The sequence below is a fragment of the Ambystoma mexicanum genome, chromosome 3p (assembly GCF_040938575.1).
Source record: "Ambystoma mexicanum isolate Mex_15411 chromosome 3p, UKY_AmexF1_1, whole genome shotgun sequence".
Taxonomy (NCBI): Eukaryota; Metazoa; Chordata; class Amphibia; order Caudata; family Ambystomatidae; genus Ambystoma; species Ambystoma mexicanum.
In genome coordinates this window covers 344,100,972-344,127,989 of record NC_090925.1, presented here as the reverse complement: position 1 = coordinate 344,127,989, position 27,018 = coordinate 344,100,972, and the positions used below count along the sequence as shown (strand labels likewise).

Sequence of the window (27,018 nt, the reverse complement as noted above, 5' to 3'; positions counted from 1 at the left end):
ATTTAGTCCTGTCGGGGGCGTACTCGTGCTATTGGTCTTTCGGCCACTGGCTGAATGACCTTGAGGACCTGGGTCCGGTTTTTCATGAAGCCAAAACTGGCCAGTTTTATTTTGTTTAATTAAATGATGTTTGTTTTTGACTTGAGTCGTTCTTTGTAAGTATGGCTGCAGGCCGCCAGACGGAACTGCCACTCTGCTGGCAGGGGCTGGGCAGCATCATCAAAGAACCTGATTTGCATGCATTCAATTATATCATGCATGCATGATGCTGCCTCATGTAAAGAAGGCCGGGCTGCAGGGGCCGCCGTGTGGTGCTCTCTCTGAAGTGGCACTGCAGTGCTAATATTAACACCTCCTGGCTAAGTCCTGAATGTGTGGGGCTGCCTGCTGGGCAGTGCAGCTTGCAGGGCTGTGCTGGGCCATAGCCGGCACAGTTTACATGCGGGCACGGACGCGTGGCACCAAGTTCGCTCTCATTTATAAGTTGCTTTCAACTTTGCAGGAAGTATCAACAACACATTTGTTGCACTTGCTGCAAAGCTGAAAGCAACTTGTGCCTGGGGCTGGAGTGGGACCCGCAGGGAACAACGGTGTACCAATGAAAACGCGGCTGCAGCCAGAGAACACAGACTGCGCTGCATGGGGAGGTGAATTCCGTGACGCGAGTGTGGTTGACCCACACGTGACTCTGAGTCTGCAGAGGATATTGCTTGGGCCTCCTTGATCCTGGGCATGATTTTGGCACACAGTGTCTGACGCAGAGTCTTGAGAGCCGCATTGTACGCACACCCGGGGAGAGGGCGAGTCGCAGCAGCAGGCAGTCTTCTGTGTGTGCACAGTCGGTCGTTGCAGCAGGTAATAGCGCCGGGCCCAAAGTTCTTGCTTGCTTGGGCACTGGTGGTGGTGGGCAGTGGCACCTCACCTGTCACCTCATGCTCTGCTCAGGACAGGAGGCCGCGGCCCACAGCAGCAGGCAGCAGCCAGTGCAGCAGGCCAGGGCAGGCACAGGAAGCCAGGCCGGGCCCGGCCCCCCAGCACAGCCGCCAGCCACGCAGCAGCGGAGACTCTAACTCTGGACTCGGAGGTAAGCAATCACACAGTATGTTCTTCGCTCATGTTTTAGAAACCACCCAGACTTCTGCGGACTGCAAGGTTGACTTCTTCCCTTGGCATTGCCTTTCCTGGTCTGCTTCTTGCTAAACAGTGTGTACCCCATTCCTGCCCACCAATATCCACCCAGTTGCATTTCTGCGCATGCACAAATTGCATGCAGGCGTATTTAGTGGGGCCCATATCATTTGGTGCACACTTATTTTTACGTACAAAATAATAATTCCGACCAACTAATTCTGTCTATTACAGGCAGGAGAAGGATTTTAAGACTGGGCACAACAATATTGGCACAAAGCAGAACGATTCACTACTACATGCAGCAAATATCTCTGAAAGGTTCAAGACGAGGCTCAGCCAGTGGCATGAAGCAGTGTTGGGCCTCGCAATTACCCCATCAGTGCTTTGCTATCAGTGCAATGCGGTCTGGAAACACACCCTTGAAAGAGCGCCACTTCGACCAGCTGCATATCCACACCACTGAAAGTTGTGAAGTGCAACAAACAGTTGGACTTCAGCCTAAAACACTCCAGGATCGAGCAATCGGCACCGCGCTACACAGCCCCGCGGAGCTGCAACCTGCAGTAGCTGCTTGTGCCGTCCTATTGATAGTTCTGTGCTCTGGAAAGGATGGGCACTCGCCATTACTTTTTCCAGTCCTGGTTTTTACATTGATAGAGCATGTGGATGCGTTTCAAGGTATTTTTTACTAATAAATGTGCTTTGAAATTCAACTGAGCGTGATGTACCTTTTGAGAAATAGCACAGGGTGTAAAATAAAAGCCACTTTACCCAGCGCTGGCTCACGTGTACACATAGCCTTTCCAATGCTAGCTGTTCATTGACACATTACAAGAGGGCTCTTATTTCTGGGTTCCTGATGTATACTTTTCCACGAAGGCCTGCACTTCAGAGGTTGAGCCAGTGGCTTGCAGTCGAAATGGCAGAACATGAACTTCATGGGGGCAGCGGAGAGAAAGAGGCACTCACTTTTAGAATGCTCAAATGAAGGCATGGGGTACTGTCAGCCAGTGTGGGTGCAACCCTGATGTAGGCCGGTTGTATGTCCTTCTCGACTGAGTCTGCTGCTCGCCACATCCCTCCATGTTTCAGCTAGGGAGAGGAGGTACAGTCAGTCACATGTAAGACCATTGTGTTTCGCGTGCCAAGTGACTGGTTGCGCACTGTGCCCCAGGCATCCCTGCCTGCCATTAAGTAACCGGTGTTACAAGAAATGCAGTGCCCCGTTATATGAAACGGCCATTTCTTTGTAGGCTCATCAGCCACTGTACAGTCTTCATTTTACTCCACAAAACTGTGCACTTTGATGTGGTTTTATAAGATAGTAATGCCCTCATTGTATTTGAATGTGAGGTTTCTTTTGTACATAATAGACACATTTTCAATGTCTCCCAGCAGCTGGGAGGCACTTTAAGTGTAAGATGCAACACAAAGGACACCAAAGCGCGGGTACCACTTCCATAATCACATGTTTGTTTTACACTTATAGATAGAAATCTGATGGAAACAGTCTAATTGAATGTTCCTGTACACATGAGCAGTATTGTATAGAAAGCATATTGTCTAGCCTTCACTCAGCCAAGTACCTGCTGAGGCCTGGGCGTCTTTGACATATACGCACTGCTTGATTCAAGCCAAACATTTTACACCTTATGCCATTCGCCTGTTTTGTAGTTCTGCTATGCTGTTGTGATTTTCTTATGTCCTGCCACCTTGCAGCCGCTTCAAAGCATGAAGTCTGAGTAACTTCTCTACTGTGAACAAGGCTTTAAAACTCCTTCTCAGATTTATAGTTGTATGTACTGCATTCAGTGCCACTAGTTTTGGCATGTTCTACTTCCATTAAGCTGGCTTTGCAGCCATTGTACCGCAGAGTGGTTCTGGTCTTTTATTGGGGGGCATCACTTTTCAGTGAAGATCAAAGCCCCCTTGAAAATGTTTTCATATCCTGAAAAGTAATCCTGGAGCCTGAGGCTCCTAACTTCAGCATCAGGGTGGTGTGAGGCACTGCGGAAAGTCTACAGCAAGTTTCTTTCCGCATCCAGGTTGCAAAATCCTTCACTAGAACTCTCTGCATGTGCATATAGATGACCAGTATGGGTGCCCAGTGCCTTGGTGCAGCTTGGTGAAGGGCTGTGATAACCCTATACTGCTCGCTTGTGCCTTGTGGCATCGTGCTGGTGCCGGAATTGCTGCAGCTGGTGGAGTGACCACAAACCAGAATTTCTCTCGTTAGGTGGGTGCCAGGGCAAGCAGCCCTTTTTTAAGTGCTTGTGATCTCAACAAAGTATGTTCTACAGATGCCTTCACATGACCAGTGCTGGTGCCACTCTGGGAACTGGTGGCAGGTTTGCCCGGGGTGCACGTGTGCAATTCCAATTTCAGTACACTGTCATATCAACTCATCCTTATGTCGGAAGAGGAAGCAAATGCAGTGTCACCTTCAATGAGTGCTGCTTGACAGGGGGGACCTGAACCACCATGGACATTGGCTGCATTTCAGCATGTGATCGGGAGTTCGATGTCCAAGGTGCGCCATTAGTGCTAGAGCTCTGGGACACGTGGGTTGAAGGTTTGGACCTGTTTGCTGCAGCAAGAGTAGAACACTGTCTCAAAGAATCCTGTGCTGCCTCTTAACAGAATCTGGAAAGTGGTGAGTGTGCAGGAGAATGCAAACTCTGAATAATAGGCCTGAGTGACAAAGAAGCAAAGTAAGTGTTCTCTCTCAATCTGCACCACAATAACAGGTCACAGGAGGCAAATTATGCTTGGGGTGCAATAGTTTAGCTGTTGGCAATGGAAAATGTCATGGGATTGAGCCTTTAACACTGTGTGCTTTGACTCACACCTTGCGGTACACAGTTAGAAGCAAGCAGCGTAGTATGTGTGTAGAGTCAGAAGAAGGGACGTGTGTTTTTATGAGGGTAACAGCTCGCTGGAAGCGTGTGCAGTGATCAAAACCTTACCCTAACATCCCCAACCTTATGTTATTTTATGAGTTGTGTTGTTATGTAACAGACACATGAACCCTCCAAAAGTAGCATTTTCTGTAAAGTCGTGAATTGACACGATTCACAGATGGCTTGAGGCAAGGGGTGGGCCACTTTTTTGAGGCAAGGGGTTGGCCACTTTTTTGAGGCGAGGGATGGGCCACTTATTTTTGGGGTGTCCAGGCCTATTTCTTGTCCCAGTCCGACCCCGAGTACTTTGCAGGGTTTCATTTCATACTTCGCTCTAGCCATTCTCTGACTAAAAGCCTCCTCACCACATAAAAAGCTGGACTGCAGATATATAATTTTCCCCTTGACCTTTCCCCATCCTTTTCCAATGCACAGATATGCACCCCTGCATACTCTTAACACTTCATCTGAGCTCCAGCAATGGGAGATGGGAAGGGACAGACCAGAAAGAAGAACACTGTAGTGACTATAACTTTGACGGGGTGCAGTGACTGTTGTAGTATGCAGTGTTTAGTGCACTGTGATCCAAAGATTGGTTTGTAATGAGATGCTCCTATGGCTTCTTCTGAAGACCTGGACTTTGACTGTGTACAGCTGCAGGCGTCATCATTGTATATGTACTTTTCTGTCACCTACAGAATTTGTTCACTTTGGTGTCACTATGGTGTCCTCTATGATGCTGCTCTACTGATATATATAATCCATTGTCCTTTCAATTACTGACAGCGCCATTTTTAATATACCCTATTTATTATTTTGTTTTATAGTGTAAGCCTTTATGTTCTTGCTATTTTAAATGATGCACATTTTTGGCTAGCCATCTAATTTTAGAATCAGCTCTGGTGATAATTATTTAAGCTGCCCTCCGTGTTCTCAAACAGGGTAAATTAAGCTATGGGATTAAACTCATTCAATGGTGATCTAACTACATATCCTTACATCTTCTTTGTAGAGGTTACATTGGAAGCACGAGGTACTGGAGACCTAATGACCAATGCAGTTGAAATGCCCCATGCAGAGGTGGAAGTGATGCCGGCCCCCAGAGTAAAGCCACCAGTACCCCCAAAACCTCCAGAGGTAAGGATTTGCTAAACGATCCAGGTCTAGAAAGTTCAAGGTGGGGGGTTAGGTGCGAGTAGTCTGACATAATTGAAGGAGCCTCAGGAACATAGTAGAAACTTCCCACTTGAGTGGGTGAGAGGCCTAGAGATATTGATGCAGACTGATCCCCACCCCACAGTCTAAGCCCCTGAAACAAAGCTGTAATCTCTCACTTGGGGTTAGGGTCCTGGCCACATTGACATGCACATTGGGATGAGGTTGTGTGGATGGGCCTCTACATCACCTTAACCCAAAGCAGGCCCACCACTTAAGAAGCGAGTGCACGTTTTGTAGAGTCAAACTAACCCAAGTCTCTCCGAACCACACAAGTTGACACATTATATACATTTTTGCAACAGTTAAAACCCTCCCATATATTCTATTCAAATCCACCCCCCACATGTGATTGATCAAGACCCATATAAAAGAAATCCAATCTTTCTCCAATTCCCCCATTCTCATTGGTCATGATAATCTTAACTGCCATCTTCATCACACACCCTTTAAGGATTTGTCAATGGTAGGTTGTAACATCATCACATAGTTACACATTCATAATTTATTACAAGTATCAGCTGGCCTGAGACCTCCTAACACAGGAGTAAGTGCACATAGTTTGAAAGAGTACTTCAAACAATATGAAGAGGGGAAGAATAATGTGGTTCCCTTTGAATTGGCGATAACCATCTCACCCAACCTGACTTGCTGGCGTCATTGGAAAATTATAATCTAAATGACTATCAGTGCAACATGCATGGCCTCTGGTCACATCCTGAGAAAACAATCGAAACTCATGACGTATCGGTCACTCTGGCCTCAAGCGTCCCTTCACCCCAAAGTTTATTGCTGGTCAAAAACAAATGGCTGAATCCCCCGAACAATAAATAACAAGTCCCCATGCACTTAACAGAGTACATCTTCCTTCCGCGATACTGCCAAGCCATAAATACCCTGGCCTGCTTGTCGGCTGACCATCTGCTCGGTTAATCATTACCTCTCCTTCAGCCTACAACCCTGCAAGACCAGTTTTTACCAGTTCAGAATTCGCCTCTCAAAACTCTGACTGCAGGGTTAAACCATTTATAACAAAAAAGTCAGCTACATATAGATTTGTAAATTCCCAACATGTGTATATCAGTGTGCATGCATGTTTAATAACCATTGTGTCCTCTTCACAGTGGGTTTTCCATTACAAGGCCCCTTCCTCGCATGCGCATTATGACACTCCTCATTGCCTAGCTTCTAGGCACTTCGTAGCACACCATATCTAGATCGTGTTTATATTTCATTGGCTATTTTGACATTGATCTTGCTGCACGCGTGCAAATCTAAAATGTATCAACCTACACACAAAGTAACACTAAAAGTAACATCCCATTCACACAAACTACACTGGATACATATACAATTGCAACATTGCGCCAACTTTGCTGCATCCCCATTCACAAATATGTTGCGCGCAACGTGAATCCCTCTTCCTTATCGGGTCCTTTCTTGATCACCCCAACAGGGTCTAGAGCTAAAGCCCTAGAAATACAATTCTGATTGAAGACATGAAGAAGACAAACCAGTAGCCAGTTAACACACCTAAAACAGGATCATTATAAACAGCCATCTTAACTCTCACTAAGGGCCAGGTGTTCTTGACACATCAAGATGAGGGTCAAGATGAGGCTCTAGAAATGGAGCAGCAACAACACATATTTGACTTCTCACTGAGGGGAACACGCTCTGGTAGCACCCAGCTGGAGAGCTGCCAGACAGTCAGCTGCCCAATAATACTGCTGAATCTGCCAGTAAGAGGCCTCGTTCTAACGTGGCCAACCTGCACCTCTCCCACAGGTCTGCCATTTTGTTTGTTGCTCTGCCATTGGCCTGGTCCCTGTATCCTCTCTCCCAGCCTCCTCCTCTCCCCTTAGGAAACCAGATCTCCGCAACGCCTGACTTGAAAGCTTGAGTTACACTTCATCAATATATCTTACTCTTACTATATTCTCTCTACATTGACCTACATGTTTGCAGCTGACTCTGGACACAGTTATCAGGAAAATGTAACATGGTTACACAGCCCCTTTTTCTATTTTTCTCTCCTAAACTCCGATACATGTTCTCTGTTGGGAATGTTCAGAGCAGTTCTTAGAGCATTATTCTGTAAAATTTGGATTTTGTCCAGAATATAGATATTTGCACCCAGGTATAGGGCGTTACAATAATCCAATTTCGAGAGGATTAAGGCGTTAGCAAGGATGATGCAGCCTGGTTTGGATAAGAATGGCCTGCAGGCCATGATTAGCTTACATGTGTAGGTTGTTGCTGATGCCATAGAGTTGACTTGTTTGCTTAGGGTTAGTGTGGAGTTGAGGTAGAAACCTAAAGATTTTACTTCATTTACTACCTTAATTATATTTCCTTCGATATTGAAGGCGGAATAGTTGGTACTACATTTATTTTGGTTGGCAGCTGTTCCAAGAATCAGGAGCTCCATTTTGTAGTCATTCAGGCAGAGGCTGTGGGCTGCCATCCATGCCTGAATGAGGAGGTACATTTTGTTTACCAAAGCCGTGTCCTTGAGGTAATCGCCCGAAAGGGGTATGAGGATCTGGGTATCATCTGCATAGGTAGTGCAAGTACAGGTAATAATACAGGGCACCTGGCTAGGTCCTGATATGCACAGGAAGGTGAACGTATATTCAAACAAAAATCAGGATGGGAGACCCACACTTTTGAGATTCAGGATAATTTTAGTTTAATCTCTGAATTTTGGTGATGATACATATAATATGTCAATTGTTAGCATAATAACAGACAGACGGACAGTTGTACTTTTGATATGTAGGTGTACCACTAGGTACCACCCTCAAGAGTGTGGAGGGTGCAGGCCTTCTGATGGTGCTTACTCTTTGCACCTGTCATGACAATAATTGGTCACTAATAATTTGCGCAAATCACCAATTAACTCTGGAGATCCCACTCCTCCTAAACTATCTGTCATTGAATCCCACCGATACCCCACGGACAGTGTTTCATCCCTTCACCTCCATCCTGAAGAAGGCCGTCCCGGTCACCTACGTCCAGTCTTCGTACCCTGTGGCCGAAAACCTACAGTGTCGATCTATGACACAACTCCACCCCTAGAAATCAACCTTACAAAAGGAATAAAAAGTACCCCTTTGGAATACTCCTCTCTGACACGGTCAAGGGGTGACCACAAATGTTTATATATCAAGGAGACAGGTTCAATGTTCTTCAAATTTCATTGATCTATATAGATGGTTTAATATAACCCGAACCCTCCCTGTACCTCTAATCTTGAAAAAATAGGCCAAGTACGTGATGCTAATGCTCGATATCAAAAAGTTGTTTTCATAATGTTTTAGAGATAAAAAACTCCTAAAAATGTTCTGCATGAGTATGACCCAACATCACAAAACATGGTAGATATAAAACCAATACAATTCACATAAATATAACCGCATACAATGGTAAAACACAGTACAAGAGACACAAATGGTTTTAACACTTCTTATAACCGCTGAGTATAATAATTCAGACCAACACAGATCCCGACATGTTTCAGTTCTTTGTTGCACTAATTGCACAAACTTTCTTCAGGGGAAGAACTTGATTTTCCTAGTCTCCACCATGCAATCCAGGGCCACACATAGAGATTCCAATGTATTCCTAAAATCAGGGTACAAAGAATAGGGGGGGTATAAATCAAGTGTCACCTTCATCCATCTAAAAAGTCAGTATAAGCTCATAACATAGCTCAACAATCCAGTATAAGTGCTTCTTAATAGCACTATACTGGGTGAGGTCTACAGGTTACTGTCAACCTGGCCTCTCAGTCCCTAAAAAGATAACCACATACCTCTTCGTATGGTATTAGTAGTGCTGGTGTCTCAATACACCCCTAAATAGCCGTAGACTCCAAACATCAAGTCTGTGTAGCTCTCTTCATTGTTTCTAAATAACCACCAGTCCTGTTCAGTGCTGCAAACAAATGATAACAACCGTAGTTGTATGTCACTACAAGACCACATACAACTAGACCCCTCATCAAAAACACCACTGTGTACATTTCACATGCCCTCTTATATCATTGGGTCTTGGACTATAACCCCAGACGCCAACCTTTCACCGTGAGTCAAACCACATTATGTGTAACACCCCGCTAAGTGTGGTTTGCTTATGTATCAACATTTGTAAACTAATACTATACAACCCATCACCACATTACAAAAATGCTAAAAATTGTACCTCCTATTCAGTATTTTACTGCCCGCAGGACTTCCACCGTAGTCCTTTCCGTGACAACTACAGGTTTCCACTAGTAACCGCACCTCCAAAGTCAGGTACCTTTAAAAACAACCATCAGCCATTATAACTTTTACTGGGATCAAACTGCTGCAACTATAGACACGCAAGTATTTCATGCTCTGCAAAAACCGTCGCCCATTAAGAGCACACATACCTTGTTAGGAAGCAGTCACCCCAGTCTGATATCTGCGCGGGTACAAGTAAGCACACAATCGTCAGTACTATCCGTCGTCAATACACCAGGCAGACCCATTGTATCAGGAGTTAGCTCCATATTAGAACCCCTATCCAAATTTGTGGACTATTATTTAAGACCATTTGTTCTCAAAATGAGTAGCTACCTAAGGGACACCTCAGATGGCATTAACAAAATCGATAATGTGCCTTTCAGTCCAGGCAAGTCCTTATTGATCAGCCTCGACATACAATCTTTGTATACTGTTATTCCGCAAAGGGCCACACTAGAAGTAGTCGAGGAAATTCTAAGAGACAGAGAAGATGGACACCCAGTTAGCAATGCTTTCATCTTGTGGTGTGCAGAGTTTGCATTGACTTAAAACTTTTTTCAATTCCAAGGAGCCTTTTTTAAACAGATAGAGGGCACTGCCATGGCACCCAATCTTGCCAATCTTTATGTGGAATATTTCGAGAAACGTGTCATCTATCCCGTGACCAATCCCTTTAAAAACATCTATTAAAGTGGTTACGGTTTATAGATTATATTTTCATACTATGGGAAGGTACGGTAACAGAGGCGGAGGCTTTTGTGGAATGGCTAAATGTAGAAAATCAGTTTCTAAAATTCACCAAGGAGATTAATTTACAAGAGATTAATTTCTTAGACATAACCATCATGGTGGGAGTCTTAAAGTGAAACCATACAATAAAAAAACTGATAAGAATGCCCTTTTACATTTCTCTAGCCATCATGCGAACCACATCAAAACAAATCTACCTTTTGGGCAATTTCTCAGGCTCAAGAGAAACAGCAGCCTGCAGCAAGACTACAGTGACAGTGCTGCGCTGTTATCCAAAAAACTGTGTAGTAAAGGTTATCCAGCCAAACTGGTCAAAACATCCTCGAAAAGAGCATATAATAACAACCGGGAGGCGTTATTGAAAAAAAAAGAAAGGGATGACCAAGAAAATTGTATTGTGTTTGTGAACACTTTCTCGAATTTGTCCTACAAAAGCAAAGGTATTATTAATAGAACATGGAAAAAATCTATAATGACAAATTCACTCCCCCGCCTCTAGTGGCTTTCAAGAAAAGTCAAAACATCAGAGAGATGTTGATCAGGAATGATATATCGGTCAAGCAAAAGGCTGAACCAAGACAAACCACCCTATGGGGCCGTCCGCCTGTGAAGGGACACTTCCCTTGCGGGAATTGTGTTATGTGTGCCTTCACCAAAGAAACTAAGCCGATTGCACTCAATCCAACTACCATATGGACACTCAATGATATGACCAATTGTAACACTGAGAACGTGGTCTATCTTATTACCTGTCCATGTGGTCTAAAATATATTGGGAAAACCAACAGGAAATGCTGCACATGTATGGTGGAACACCGTAGCTGTATAAAGAATCAAGTATTGTTGGCACCTATGGTTAAACATTTCATACAAATGAAACATTCCCATGAAGTTTTTTAGGTGGGTAATATTAAAGAAGATTGATGGTAAAAACAAGTCAGAAAAAGACCGCAAATTGATAGCATTTGAACAAAAAATGATTTTTAGATGTCAAAGTCACATCATCGGTCTAAATGAGGAAATGGATTGGCAGCATACATAGGTTTAAAAACGGTACAGGTTTGTACTAAAAAAAGAAATAATCTGTCGTCCTATGTAAAAAAGGTGTTGAGTGTGATTTTTTTTTAAATATCAACACAAAGTGCCAAGATCCTTACAGCATGATCTTTTCTGAATAATTGACACATATTGTTAAGAGTTTTTGAAAAAGATTTGAAATGGTACTATCAGAATGTTACCGCAGGTGCCTTGCTGTACAATATTGTAATTGATTACATTGTACCTATGTGTCGTGTTGCTATGTTAAATTGCAATGCAATGGACTGTCTTATAATCTTTAACATGCAATCCAGCGCCTGTTATTGAATTAAGTAAGTTGGGGTCCCTCCATTTCTTGCTACATTAGGTGGTCCCCACTGTTTCAGTCTTTCTTCCATGTCTATGGCCACCCTAAAAGAAATTCCTATTTTTTAGGTTCTAAATTATTTTAACATCTATGGTTGGTGACACCTTACATCTAAAAATGTTTTTTGATGATTGTGGAGGGACGTGGTGATCTCTGAGCACAGATTCATAGAATCACGAGTGCACATGTTTTGATAGTCCTCTTTCTGTATCCATGGAGGGAACACTCGTAGTTCGCTCTCCACCGCAGCATCCCAATGGAACATTCAAATCCGTGTAGAATGCGTGCATTTCGGCCTGTACAGACGGATAGTACTGACGATTGTGTGCTTACTTGTGCCCGTGCAGATATCAGACTGGGGTGACTGCTTCCTAACAAGGTATGTGTGCTCTTAATGGGCGACTGTTTTTGCAGAGCACGAAACACTCGCATGTCTATAGTTGCAGCAGTTTGATCCCAGTAAAAGTTATAATGGCTGATGGTTGTTTTTAAAGGTACCTGACTTTGGAGGTGCGGTTACTAGTGGAAACCTGTAGTTGTCACGGAAAGGACTACGGTGGAAGTCCTGCGGGCAGTAACATACTGAATAGGAGGTACCATTTTTAGCATTTTTGTAGTGGGGTGATGGGTTGTATAGTATTAGTTTACAAATGTTGATACATAAGCAAACCACACTTAGCGGGGTGTTACACATAATGTGGTTTGACTCACGGTGAAAGGTTGGCATCTGGGGTTATAGTCCTAGACCTAAGGATATAAGAGGGCAGGTGAAAATGTACACAGTGGTGTTTTTGATGAGGGCTCTTGTTGTATGTGGTCTTGTAGTGACATACAACTACTGTTGTTATCATTTGTATGCAGCACTGAACAGGACTGGTGGTTATTTAGAAACAATGAAGAGAGCTACACAGACTTGATGTTTGGAGTCTACAGCTATTTAAGGGTGTATTGAGACACCAGCACTACTAATACCATACAAATAGGTATGTGGTTATCTTTTTAGGGATTGAGAGGCCAGGGTGACAGTAACCTGTAGACCTCACCCAGTATAGTGTGATTAAGAAGCACTTATACTGGATTGTTGAGCTATGTTATGAGCTTATACTGACTTTTTAGATGGATGAAGGTGACACTTGATTTATACCCCCCCTATTCTTTGTACCCTGATTTTAGGAATACATTGGAATCTCTGTGTGTGGCCCTGGATTGCATGGTGGAGACTAGGAAAATCAAGTTCTTCCCCTGAGGAAAGTTTGTGCAATTAGTCTAACAAAGAACTGAAACATGTCGGGATCTGTGTTGGTCTGAGCTACTATACTCAGCGGTTATAAGAAGTGTTAAAACCATTTGTGTGTCTTGTACTGTGTTTTACCATTGTATGTGGTTATATGTATGTGAATTGTATTGGTTTTATATCTACCATGTTTTGTGATGTTGGGTCATACTCATGCAGAACATTTTTAGGAGTTTGTTTTAATAATGTTTTAGAGATACATTTTTTTTATATCGAGCATTAGCATCATGTACTTGGCCTATTTTTTCAAGACTAGAGGTACAGAGAGGGTTTGGGTTATATTAGACCATCTATATAGATCAGTGAAATGTGAAGAACATTGAACTTGTCTCCTTGATATATAAACACAACTCCACCCCTTGCATACTTGTACACACCTGTTGTTGTGTTGGTTTCCATATGACAATACCCATGGACCAACTGAGGTCCTGGGCTGCATTCACTCTTGTGTTGTAAACCCTTGTTAACTGTGTATCCAAGAGATCTTGCACCATCATAAGGCTTGCACCCTCCACACTCTTGAGGGTGGTACCTAGTGGTACACCTACTTATCAAAAGTACAACTGTCCGTCTGTCTGTTATTATGCTAACAATTGATATATTATATGTATCATCACCAAAATTCAGAGATTAAACTAAAATTATCCTGAATCTCAAAAGTGTGGTTCTCTCATCCTGATTTTTTGTTTGAATGTAGGTAGTGCAGGTGACACCCAGACTGTCCAATTTGTCAAACAGGCTTTGTAAATATATTGTACATAGTTGGTGATACACAAGATCCTTGTGGTACGCCGCAGGTAGTCTGGATAGGGTCTGCTGACGCTGACAGTGAGAAAACTCTCATGGTCCTGTTATTTATAAATGACTGGACCCATGCTATTGGTCCTTCGAGAAGTGAGCAGCCAAGGCCAGGTGTTTGCACAGAACTTCGTGATCCACAAGGTCAAAGGCGGCTGACAGGTCAAGGAGGAGTAACATGGCAGTTTTCCCTTTGTCCTTCAGCTCATCAATTTGAGTTTTTAAATCGATTAGTGTCATTGCAGTGCCATGTTGTGGCCTGAATCCGGATTGGCGGGCACCTAAGAGATGGTTAGTTTCAAGGTATTTCTGAATTTGAAGATACGCTACTTTGTCAAGTATTTTAAGAAGGAAGGGCACCTTTGTAATGGGCCTATAGTTAGTTGGGATGGAGGGGTCCAGAGTTTGCTTTTTTAGCAGAGGTAAGACCCAATACCCTTTTAGGTTACTTGGAACAATATTAGTGGCGAAGGATGCGTTAGTTAGTTTAGATATGAACAGCGCTAAGTCTCTAGCTGCGCCTTTGATTATCTGGGCGGGATAGTTGTCACCCTGGCACCTTGACGGTTTTAGGGAGGAGATCATTTTTTCAGTTTCAAGGATTGGATACTTTAGAAAATTTGAATTGATCTGATGTAATGGGAGGTTCATTGGTGCTTTTAGATTGCATATCATGATTGGGCAAGGTGGCTTTCTAGTCAGTAATCTCATTTTGGAGTGATAATTTTGTTTGCTAAGGCATTCTGTATGCTTGTGCACCAGGGTTTGTCCTTGACCACGTTGTCTGTGGTAGGAATGGGAGCTTCCATTTCTCGTAGATTCACAAATAGTTCCTTAGAATTGGAATGAGCTTTAGTGATTCTTTCGTTGTATAGATCTTTCTTGGTACGGATTATTTGGTTTTTATAATTTTCTGCGAACTTAGTCAGGTTCATCTTGTTTTCTTCAGAAGGGGTATGTCGCCATATAGTTTCCAGTTTTCTTTTTTGTAAGTTGTGGTGTAAACCAGGCATTTAGATGTGCACTCTGTTTACTTCTATGCATTTTGATAGATGTGATAATGTCTAAAGATTTAGACATAGTATTATTATAAGCCTCGACTAATAAGTTAGGGTCGGAGGCATTCAGGAGTAAGTTTAAGGACGGTAAGATATATGGTAGTATCCTATCTGCCCTGCTATTTCTTTTGCCCCTAGTGGGGAGGGGTGGTGCTGTGACATTTGTCTATTTATTGCTAAGGTGAAGGCAATCAGGAGGTGGTCTGTACACGGTTGCGTCTATCTAAATGGTACTAGGGTAGTCTAGACATGGACCCCTTGATCACTGTTCTTAGAGAGGCACAGCTGCACCTCACTGTGCCAGGCTGAAACACGTGTCTGGGATTGCTGTTTGTACTCTTGTTCAGAAGAGAATTGCCTAGCCTGGTGCTGGACTGCCCTTGAGCAGGACAAAGACTGATATGTTGTGGATATTTCTTTCTGTGAAAGGGATAGTGAGCCAAACAATCTGGTTGAGACTCCCCCCGTGACCGAGGCCAGTAAAGAGCCTCCCAGAACCCCCCCTGTTTTGCATATCTAAAGGGTACCGCCATGGTCCAGGTCCCTCAGCCCAATCTCCTCCTCCTTGATATGCGTCTTCCCCCCGTCTCATCAACTTCCTCCCTTTTCCTGCTACTCCCTTTGCCACCTATCTGGCTCCTCTGCCACCTCCTTCGCCTCCTCTCTGCCACCCTCCTCTGCTCTGGCCCCTTTGCCACCTCCGTCTACTGCCTCTGTCCACTCCCAAACCCTTCTACCGCCTCCACTGGGTGTGCCTCACTCCTGTACCCCACCCGCAAGTCTTTCAAATGTGACAACCTGCTCCACGTCGCTACTCTCAACTCTCACTGTGCTGTCAAACACTCTTCTGACATCTGCTACCTCCTGGAATATCTTGACCTAGATATCCTCGCACTCACCAAGACTTGCTTCACGGCCAGCTCTATCACGGGTTTTGACACTCTCCTCCCTGAGGGCTACAAGATCCTCTCCGAGCCCAGAACCAACTGGAGGTGGAGTGACCCTGATCTTTCTAGAGTGGTTCCCTGCGTCTGTCATTCTTAGGCAAGCCTATTCCTCCTTTGCTCCTCTCTGACTGTGGCCACCATCTACTGGCCTCCTAGCCAGACCACCCTCTTCCTCTGAGAATGGGCTGACCTCTCCTCTTCTCTCCTTGCATCTACCTCTCAACTTCTCTTCCTCTGAGACCTCAGCATCCACCTGGATGCTCCTAACCCTCCTGCCGGCTCTTCTGCAACCTTTGCGACCCATTCTTCCCTCTGGTCTGACACATTCTTCCAGACACACCTTGGATGTTCTCATCTCCTCGGACATCCCCCCCCCCTCTCTAACCCTCTTACTAGTCCTCTCTCTTGGACTGACCATTTTCTGCTCTCCTCCAACCTGAAACCTCTTATCCTCCAGGCAAGGCCCTCCCCAGAACTGCCACCCTCCTTCTTGGTCATTCGGCCCATGAAGCGTCAGTGGCCACCTTTGCCTCAAATTTTTCTGCTCTTCCTACTCCTGCGCCCGACTCCCACCCTGACACAGCCCTCGCTAACCTGCATATTTCCATCACCAACACCTTGGACATCCTTGCCCCTGTCATGATAATCCGTCTGAAGCCTACCTCAAAGTGCATCTCTTGGTATGACTCCAAACTTGTTGCCCTGAAACGCAAGTGTAGGGCGGCTGAGAGCAAGTGGAGGGCTTTGGGCACATCCTCTGACAAGCTGACCTGCCGCCTTCTCCAAAGGCAATACAGACTCGGTCTTCTCCAAGAAGAGGGTCCATATCCAAGCCATTGGCCCTTCAGCCTCTAATAATACGGCTGAAATCTTTGAAATCCTCAAAGAGCTCGCCAATCCTACTGCAGTCTCCACCTCTCCTGTTCCCTTCCAGGTCCTCTGTACAGCCTTGCTGTCTCATTTCAACACTAAAACTCAGGACATCCTGTCCTCGCTTTACCCCTCCTCTATCCCTCTACCTCCCCAGGCCCTTTTTGGCCTCCGCCCCCTCTTCCTTTCTCCTCCTGCTCTCTGACAACTCCTGAGGATGTTTCCAGACAAGTCCGATCAATTAAAGTGTCATCCAAGCAGGTGCTTCCCTGCTCCTCCAGAACTATTAAGGACTATGTTTCCATACTCGCACCAGCCTTGGCTGATTTCTGTAATAATTATTTTGCCACTGGATCTTTGCCCTCTCTCCTCAAGCACTCACTTGTGCACCCCTTCCTAAAAAAGCCTACGGCCGTTCCTATCTGTCCGGCAAACTGTTGCCAGATTTCTATCACTCCTTTCCTGGGCAAACTCCTGGAAAAGCTGCCCATTTCCCAGCTTACTCTACACACTGAATCTCCATGACCATCAGTCTGGCTTCAGAGCATCCAGAGGCATGGAAACTGCTCTCCTCGCGTGAAGATATGCTCTCTAATCTTGATTTCAGCACTCCCTCTGTCCTCATCCTCCTTGACCTTTCTTCTGCTTTTGATACAGTCAATCACACCATCCTGATCAATCCACTCTGTGAGAACCTAGGCATCACAGATCAGGCCCTGGCATGGCTGACCTCCTTCCTCCTGGACCGACCCTCTCAGGTCCAACTTGGGTCCTTTCTTTCCACCAACTCTCTCTCCACATGTGGTGTCCCCAAGGTCTCTATCAGATCACCCTGGCTCTTAAATGTCTATCTGGCCCCTTTGGCCCACCTGATCTCCACCTTCTCTTCTAACTTTCAGTGTTATAGGGATGACATTCGGCTCTCTGTCATGCTCCCCTTAACTTCCTCTCCTTCCTTGTTCATTCCTGATTGTCTATCCACGGTTCAGGTTTGGCGCGCCTCCAACAATCTCCAACGATGCGCATCATCGGATCCTATGCTGAGGAATTACTCTTCGAGCCAACCCTACATCCATTTTTATTTCCTCCATAAGTTGTGTCCGATTCTTGTGTCGAACCGCAAGAAGCAGTATGTCCTTCCCCCATACCCTCATCACTGTTTTATAGCCTTTCCATAATGACACTGGTCTCCCAACCGTTGACTCTTTGATTTATAAAATATTGATTTGTTTTGTCCGTAAGGTCTTCGAATATGTCAGAAAAGCCCAGGTTATTGCTATTTAGATGCCATTGCGTCTTAGGTTTCGGACCCGTCTTAGGTTTGGGACCGTCAATCTTTATCTCGACTAGTAGCGGAGAATGGTCTGATATTCTCCTTGGCAGAAATCTGGCCAAGATTAGTTTATGCGCTGCTTCCTGCGGAATGAAAAATATATCTCGCCTCGACATGGAGGTGTGCATTCCCGAATTAAAGGAGAATCCCCGGTCCTGTCCTGTGAATGGAGAGATCCCCAGGCATCTGTCATGCCTAACGCTGAGACAAAAAGCTACTTAGTTTAGTGTGACTGGTTAGGGTGCTACACCGCAGTAAGTGCAGTCCCTAACCGAGTCCATCACGTCATTAAAATCTCCCTCAAGGATCCAAAGATCACTTGGAAATAGCAGTATAAGAGATTGGATTTCATCCAGGAGTTCAATAGAAAGTGGCGGAGAAGCGTAAATATTTAGATTGCCTAAGGTTTCACCCCTTATCTCCCTGTTAATCAGGTCGTATATGCCCCAGCGGTCTTGCTTAACCAGCTTAAGTTTGACCGGTAAGCGTTTGTGTATCATGTTCGACACTCCCCTGGAGCCCCTTGAAAACTCTGCATGTATGGATGTCTTGTAGTTAGTTCTCCTGAAGGATCTATACTCTGTGCCTGCCAAATGTGTCTCCTGAAGGAGAACTAAGTCCGGCATGTGTCTGTTAATGTAGGGCAGCACCACCCCTCTTTTGATGCCGTCACACAAACCATTGACGTCTAAGTGAGGAGCATCTGTTTCCTTTCCCTATTATCCCCCATTTATGGCGTCTGTTGTCCAACTTCTGATGTGAGTATGTACTTTCCAGACCCGGGAGAGACCAGTCTTTTGAAAGCGTGTATTAGAAGCAACCTGGGTATACCATCCGAAACACCCCATACGACATAAAACACATAACCCCTTCAACCCATACTTCAGCCCAACACAAAGTACCTTTCGCCCAAACCTACAACTCGCCAACATCGTTGACTCAACAAATAATTATAAATTTTAGCTTTGGAGGGGGGCATCGTAGCCTGCTAAGCCTAAGTGATTCTGAGCAGGCCTCGATTTTGGTTTCAGGATGCGTCACCCTGACTTATAATTCCTGTTCAGTGGAAATGGTGACGAAACAAATCTTCAGTTTGCTTCCCAGGTTGTCCAAGCCTTCCAGTCTTATTGTTTGGTGTTGTTCCCCTGCGATTACATTGTCTGGGCTATTAGTTTAGGATCTGAAGCGAGAGGGGTCTTGGACCTACGGTGAAGGGTGTAAAGACCGGTAGTGGATGTCTGTACTTCCGCTCTCTATGGTAGAGGAGAGGCACAGCAGACCCCAGCCAAGATTCTCTATTACGGTAGCAATGGACGAGCAATCAAGGCCTAGCTTCTCAGGAGGTGATGCGGGCTGGTTCTTAAGTACAGTGTAGTCCCCGAACCCCCACAAAAGAATGTCCACACACTGTATTACTGAAAACACAGTCTTTATATAATTAATATTCAAAAGTATGTACACAATCACAATAACGCACTTTGTACTTAGAAGTCAATAATGATAAATATACACACGTCTAGAGTGGTACCACTAATGTTATCAAATCTCATTAAAGTGCATCAACTGTACGGTTAAAATGTCACACAGATCAATAACGAGTAAACCAGCAATAGAGATAGGAAGGAACGCAAGATGGTTGAAACAATAGGCAGAATGCTGGCCCCGTTACCTAGACACAGTTCTGTGTGGAGATCCCCCCACCTGGGCAACCTGTAAATAAAGATATATAGCACAAGCCCAGTCCATATAATGTTCGATAGTCTTGCGTCTTCCTATTAAGGTTTTACCCCCCCTATGTACCTGGTGGAGTAGAGTTCTCCGACGATGCACCGACCGATCCTTCTTGAGTACCTCCCTTTCAGGCGGGAGCCACGGATCGTCGAGAGGTGTCGGGGAACTTGGCGTTCGGTGTCGGGGAATCGACGGCCCTTCTTGAGTGCCCTCCCTTTAAGGCAGGAGTCACGGGTCGTCGAACGTCCGACGGTGAACAGGGTGAACTATGGCAGGGAAGTGGCAGCTGCGTTCCTAGCGGTGCTCGTCGACGACAGAGCGTTGCCGTCCTGCAAGGAAGAGGCGTGTGGGGCACCTCGATGACAATAGTTCTGGACCGCAAAGAGATGATGAAGAACTGTGGCCCAGCAAGGGCGTCGAGTCGTCGGCGTATCTGTGGTCTGTAGGTGGCGGGAAACCCCACCGGTGGATACTCCTCTGCGCGTCGACGGTCAGGCCTTCTCCAGCGGGAGACAAGCGGGTGACGATGCAGACGAGAGCGTCTGATGGTCAGTTGAAGTTCTTAGGCAAACGGGAGCACAGCGGCTCCAGTCGGCGACGGCGGTCCGAGTGCTTCTCCTTGGAGTTCCGCAGCAGTCCCCGTATCGGGTCGGCAACCTGTCGAAGGTCTGTCTACCAGGGAGCGTTGGCAAAAATCAGCTGTGCACGATGGTCCCTCGTACCTCGGGAAGAGGGCGCCTTACCAGGTCCTCTCTGGGTCAGTCCTTGGAGGCACAGCAGCTTTCGGATTGTGAAGGAGAGCAACAGCAATTCTTCTCGTCCAGCAGGGCTTCAAGGTCAAGCGTCAGTTAATCCAATTACTCGTCGTAGTGGACTTCAGCTTCTGAACACGATTCCTAGCAGTGAGAGGTCCCCAGATATACTGTTGATCTCCCATTCATTCTGCTGGGTCACACTCAAGCATCCAATCACGACTACGGCATTCATGCAGGCAGGCAGCAAATCAGGCACACGAGGTATTCAGGCCATTCACTTCTCTCCAGACACTCACAACAAGTTATGTGTATTGGGACAAGTACCGAGCCATTCAACACTCCAAGCTGCATTCATACCGGTTTCGGGCAGGGTTGTCTCAGTCATTGTGTCAACCACCAGATACTAGACACCCACAACACAGAATGCATATTCGTCACACACTCTATTCACCCAGGTCCCACCCACAGGAGGTACCCACAACATACATCACCGGGAAGGCTCCAGCTATTCTGACTGGGCCTTCACAACAACACCATATATGGCACTTCCATCCAACAGCCAATCAGGGGGAAGGGACAGAGTCGGGGCTTCCCAGGACTTTGGGAAAACAAGGTAATGGGTAATAGAAAGCAAGAGGCCACCGGGGCCATCTTGTTTTCCATCAGGAATCAATTGATCCCAATGGCAGGGCCGGGGTATCCCAAAATGGGGGATACTCTGCGCACCTGTCAAATTCAGCATGGAGCTGCCACCAGCCCATACCCTGCTCTGTGGGCCACCCACAGGTGCCCAAAAACATACACTAGGGGCACAGGGTTGTACCCCCACCCATGGGTGCCATAAGGGTATCCCACGGGTCCGTTCAAACCAAAAGAACGAGAGCTGCACTGCCAGGAGTCCCACATGAACTCCTGCGCGGAAAACACGACAGAACACACGATAAAAAGCAGTAAAGGACAAGGATACGGAGGCCCTGTCCCTCCGATGCATTTCCAGCATCACAGTCGCCCACCCCAGACTGAGGTGGAGGGTGCCTAATCTCCCACGGGATAGACACCCTCATCCAGACGGTCAACATACCTTCTGGAAAGGCCATCTGCATTATCGTGACTCTTCCCTGGTCTGTGCTCTGTGGTGAAGTCTAGCCCTTGCAGGCTAATGGACCACCTGAGCAGTTTCGGGTTCTCACCCTTCATATACATAAGCCACTTTAGGGGCTTATGATCCGTCTGGACCTTGAAGGTAGACCCCGTAAGGTAGGGCCTAAAACGCCTAAGGCTCCAAACTATACTAAAACACTTCTTTTCAACAGTAGCCCACCTAAGTTCTCTACCCTTGAGTTGTCTACTGATGAATATGATAGGATGTTCTCTCCCTTTGTCATCTAACTGGGACAAGACAGCTCCAATTCCGGTGTCGCAGGCATCCGTCTGGACGATAAAGGGTCGGCTGTAGTCAGGCGCACACAACACGGGTGCCCGACACAGACTTTCTTTCAAGCCTTTAAATTCCCTCTGACAGTCTTCAGTCCAATTGACCTTCCTAGGCCGCTTGGATGAAGTCAGAGCTGTCAGTGGTGCAGCTATGGTTCCATAGTACGCCAGAAATTGCGATAGTACCCAGTGAGACCCAAAAAGGCTCTCACCTGGGTTTGAGTAGTGGGAGTCTCCCAGTCCTGTACATCCTGTACCTTACTGGGGAGAGGTTGGATTTGACCCCCTCCTACCTCATGACCAAGATACGTGACTTTCCCCTGAGCTATCTGGCACTTGGTGGCCTTGATAGTGAGGTTAGCCCTCTTTAAGGCCTGCAACACTCTACACAGATGTGTTGAAGTGCTCTTCCCAAGTGGAACTGTAGACGGCAATGTCGTCTCAATAAGCCACACAAAAGGCTTGCAGCCCACTGAGAGCATGATTGACCAATCTCTGGAAGGTGGCAGGGGCATTCTTCAACCCAAAAGGCATGACCCTAAACTGGTAGAGTCCCTCTGGTGTAGAGAACGCCGTCTTTTTTCCTTGGCATGGTCCGTCAGTGCTATTTGCCAATAGCCTGAGGTGAGGTCAAAGGTGCTCACAAATTTGGCAGCACCTATGGTGTCCACGAGCTCATCAGCCCGGGGCAATTGGTGCGCGTCAGTTTTGGTGACGGCATTGACTCCTCGGTAGTCCACACAGAACCTCCAATCCTTGGTACCAGCCTGGGAACTTGCCTTGGGGACAAGGACCACTGGACTGGACCAGGGACTGGTTGAGGGTTCAATAACACCCAGATCCAACATCTTGGCGACCTCAGCCTGGATGTGGTTCTTAACCGTATCTGACATTCGGTAGCTCCTGCTCTTGACAGGCACTCTGTCACCAGATGTCAATCTCGTGCTTACACCACGGTGTAAGGCCTGGTGTCAGCGAAAACAGAGAGGCATACTGCTGGAGCAAAGTCCTGCAGGCCCTCTGCTGCTCGGTTGTCAAATCTGGAGAGAGCTGTACTCCCTCCACTGAGCCATCCTGAGGGTTGCTATGCAGCAAATCAGGAAGGGGCTCACTCTCATCCTCTTCTTGGTCTGAAGCCAGCAAGAGACATGAGACTTCTGCTCGCTTGTGGAACGGCTTGAGCCTATCAACATGGACTACCTGAGGGGCTACACCTGGGATTCCCATGTCAACCAGATAATTGACCTCGCCCATCTTGGAGACTATCCGGAAGGGTCCAGTCCATTTATCTGCCAATGCCCGAGGCTTGGTAGGCTCCATCACGAGGACCTCCTGTCCCGGAGTCCACTCCACTTGCGATGCTTTAAGGTCATGCCAGTATTTGTTCAATTCCTGGCTGGCCTTGAGATTCGCCGTTGCTTGTCCCATCATCTGTGTCATCCTCCGTCTGAGGGCTAACACATAGTCCCCCACTTGCCTGGCGGGACCGGGAGGGGCGGCTTCCAAGCCTTCTCTAATCAAGGCGATGGGCCCCCTCACGGGATGTCCAAAAAGCAACTCAAAGGGGCTGAAACCAACACCCTCTTGAGGTACCTCTCTGTAAGCAAACAGCAGGCATGGCAGGAGGAGATCCCATTTCCTCCTTAGGGGCTCTCCCAAAGCACCTAGCATGCCCTTGAGAGTTTTATTAAACCCCTCAACCAGACCATTGGTCTGGGGGTGGAAAGAAGTGGAGAACTTGTAGGTTACCCCGCACTCTTTCCACATGGTTTTCATGTAACTAGACATGAAGTTGGATCATCGGTCAGAGACAACCTCCTTGGGGAATCCAACACGGGTGAAAATGCCCAGGAGGGCCCGGGCAACCACCTTGGCAGTAACAGTCCGAAGGGGTATAGCCTCAGGGTACCTGGTGGCATGATCTACCAAAACCAGGATGAACCGATGTCCACCTGACGTGGGAGGGTCAAGGGGACCGACGATGTTGATGCCCACCCTCTCAAACGGTGTGCCAACCACTGGCAATGGCTGCAGTGGGGCAATGACACTGCCTCCAGTCTTGCCAGACAACTGACAAGTTGGGCAGGTCCTGCAGTGGGACTCCACTTCTACTCCCATCCGAGGCCAGTAGAAATGGGCAGAGAGCCTCTGCTTAGTCTTCTTGGTACCAAGATGACCAGCCAAGGGCACCTCATGTGCCAACTGCAGTAGGAAGGGCCTGTAAACCTGGGGTACCACCAACCTCTTGAGGGCACCAGGTTCAGGCTTAGTGGGCTCACTAACAAGGAGCTCACCCTCCCAATATATCCGGAAAGTCCTAGGCACTTCGCCTTGTGCCTGGGACAGGGCCTGTTTCCTCAGACCCTCGAGAGAGGGACACTCTCTCTGTCCTTTACAGAAGTCTGCCCGGGAGGGTCCCCCTTCAGCTAACAAGCATTGAAGATCGGGATGATCCTCCGGGTTGAGAACCTCTCCCACAGGAGAGTCTTCTGGCTCTTCTCCCACAGGAGTTGAGACGGGGTTTACCACTGGACCCAGCCCGTCCGGAGCATGGATCCCAATGGGTGCTGTAGGAACAGCAGGAAGAGAAGGGGCTCCCTCCACAGAGGTGGCCTTCTTGCTCTTCCTTCGTCGTGCGTTAGGCCGTGCCTTCGGCTCGGGTACCTGACTCACAGCCAGACCCGGTGTCACCTGTGACCTAGTGACCGCAGCAGCAGTCATGGGAAGACCATCCGCGATCAATCCCAACTCGACTAGATCGTTACCTAACAGAATGTTAGCAGGGACGTTGTCCTGAACCAGGACAGGAAGCTTTGCTGTCTTGTCTCCAATTACAAGTGTGACTCGGGCTACAGGCGATAATTTGGGAGGCCCACCAGCTAACCTGGTGGTTCTCAGAGGAGCATCTACATAGTCCTCTGGCTTGAGCAGGGTCCTGTCCACCACTGTCATGCTTGCCCCAGTGTCTCTCAAACCAGTAGAAGGCTGGCCATTCAGAAGGACACTTCTCAAAAATCTACGGGTGTTCTGTGGGATAGTCGCCAGTACTTCTGCGTACTGGTCCCAGGCCCCAAGGGACACTAAGGAAATCTCTATGGGAGCACCAAAAGTGATCCCGGTAGAGGAGGGGAGGACAGTGGCCTCCACCTCAGACATGGGGTAAGGGTAGGTCAGGCTGACAGCCTGTACTCCTAGTGCCTTACCTTTACACTTGGAGTAACCCCTTTTGTGATCCAGAGTCCCACAGTCCCACCAAGTGCCGGGAGTGCGGGGTACGGTACTGGAACCACCGGGAGCCTGCTTTGCAGCAGGTGGACCACTAGTCTTATTCCCACCCACAGATGACTTAACCCCACTAGATTTTTGGGTCTTAGGAGAGGAGGGTTTAGGTTTATTCGACTGTGGCTGCTTTTGGGACTCCTCAGCTTTCTGAGAGGCCCCCTTTTCTTTGTCCTTGTGCTTCCCACTGGAGTCCTTAGGGGACACCCTGGTGGGAGACCCACTTGTCAGCCAACCTAGCCAGCTTAAAGGGATCCAAAATGTTCTGGTCAGCAACATATTGACGCAGCTCTGGTGAACAGGCTTCAGAAAAATGCTCAAAAAACAATAGGAGGGACAATTCAACAAAAGTTTTCACCTTGTAACCGTCAATCCACCCCATCATATTCATGTGCGCAGCGCTCACCCAGTCAACCCAAGACACATTCTCTCTTTTCTTAAAATCCCTTAACCTTTTAAGGTATTGGGTAGGTGTCTTGCCAAACTTGGCAATCAAAGCAGATTTCATACACTCATACTGACCCCGTTCTTCCACACTCAGCTTCAGAATACAGTCATATCCAGTTTGAGGCACTCTGCTTAGCAAACACTTAGCTCAATCTCTTTTGTCAACATCATGAATTGCACAAGCCATTTCAAATGCTTCAATCCATTGGAGGATATCAGAACCCTCCGAAAACACACCAACCAAATTCTTCATAAATTTAGTGGCTGGGGACCTGACACTCTCACTGGGTTTCGCTGAAGTCTCCACTCGAGCTTTCTCTAGCTGGATTCTCTGATATTCAGTGTCCTTGTCTTTGAGTTCAAGATCCCTATTCTTGAGTTCAAGATCCCTATTCTTGAGCTCCACTTGTTGCGCCAACTCCTCCTTCTTAAGCTCAGCATCTATTTCCAACTTGCGATATTCAAAGACCAATTTCATCCTTAATAACTCAAGTTCCAATGTATTGCTGGGGTTCGGAACAGAGGCAGCAGGAATGGCGGCATTCCCAGAAACAGATTCAGTAGAAACCTCAGGGGCAGAGTCCTCAGTGGTTGCATTCCCCCCCCTCATCAAGAGTTTCACCATCGGTCTGGTAGTCCACCAGGGCAGCTATCAGCGCAGCCCTAGACCTATCCACAAAGTCTAATTCCCTGGCTTCACAAGCACTCTGGAGAGCCTCTAAGCTCATCCGAGTCAATTTACCATTCGCAATAGACTCCATTGCTTGTAATGCAGTTATTTTGTACACACCCAAACCTTAATCGAATAAAGTGCGGATATTTTGTAAGTGGCACGGTTATACACTGAGTCTTAAAACCATAAGCATCCCATCGCTGCCACCAGTGTAAAGACCGGTAGGGGGTGTCTGTACTTCCGCTCTCTATGGTAGAGGAGAGGCACAGCGGACCCCAGCCAAGATTCCCTATTACGGTAGCAATGGACGAGCAATCAAGGCCTAGCTTCTCAGGAGGTGATGCGGGCTGTTTCTTAAGTACAGTGTAGTCCCCGAACCCCCACAAAGGAATGTCCACACACTGTATTACTGAAAACACAGTCTTTATATAATTAATATTCAAAAGTATGTACACAATCACAATAACGCACTTTGTACTTGGAAGTCAATAATGATAAATATATACACGTCTAGAGTGGTACCACTAATGTTATCAAATCTCATTAAAGTGCATCAACTGTACGGTTAAAATGTCACACAGATCAATAACGAGTAAACCAGCAATAGAAATAGGAAGGAACGCAAGATGGTTGAAACAATAGGCAGAATGCTGGCCCCGTTACCTAGACACAGTTCTGTGTGGAGATCCCCCCACCTGGGCAACCTGTAAATAAAGATATATAG

The 27,018-nt window shown here is 46.7% G+C and overlaps 1 protein-coding gene across 1 annotated transcript in view; it reads left to right on the top strand.

Moving 5' to 3' along the window:
- Window positions 1-27,018, top strand: part of RBCK1 (RANBP2-type and C3HC4-type zinc finger containing 1) — a 629,308-nt gene that overhangs the window by 226,033 nt on the left and 376,257 nt on the right. The window contains exon 6 of the mRNA XM_069650952.1: window positions 5,044-5,168. Coding sequence (XP_069507053.1) covers window positions 5,044-5,168 — 125 coding nt within the window. The remainder of the gene's footprint in view (window positions 1-5,043; window positions 5,169-27,018) is intronic.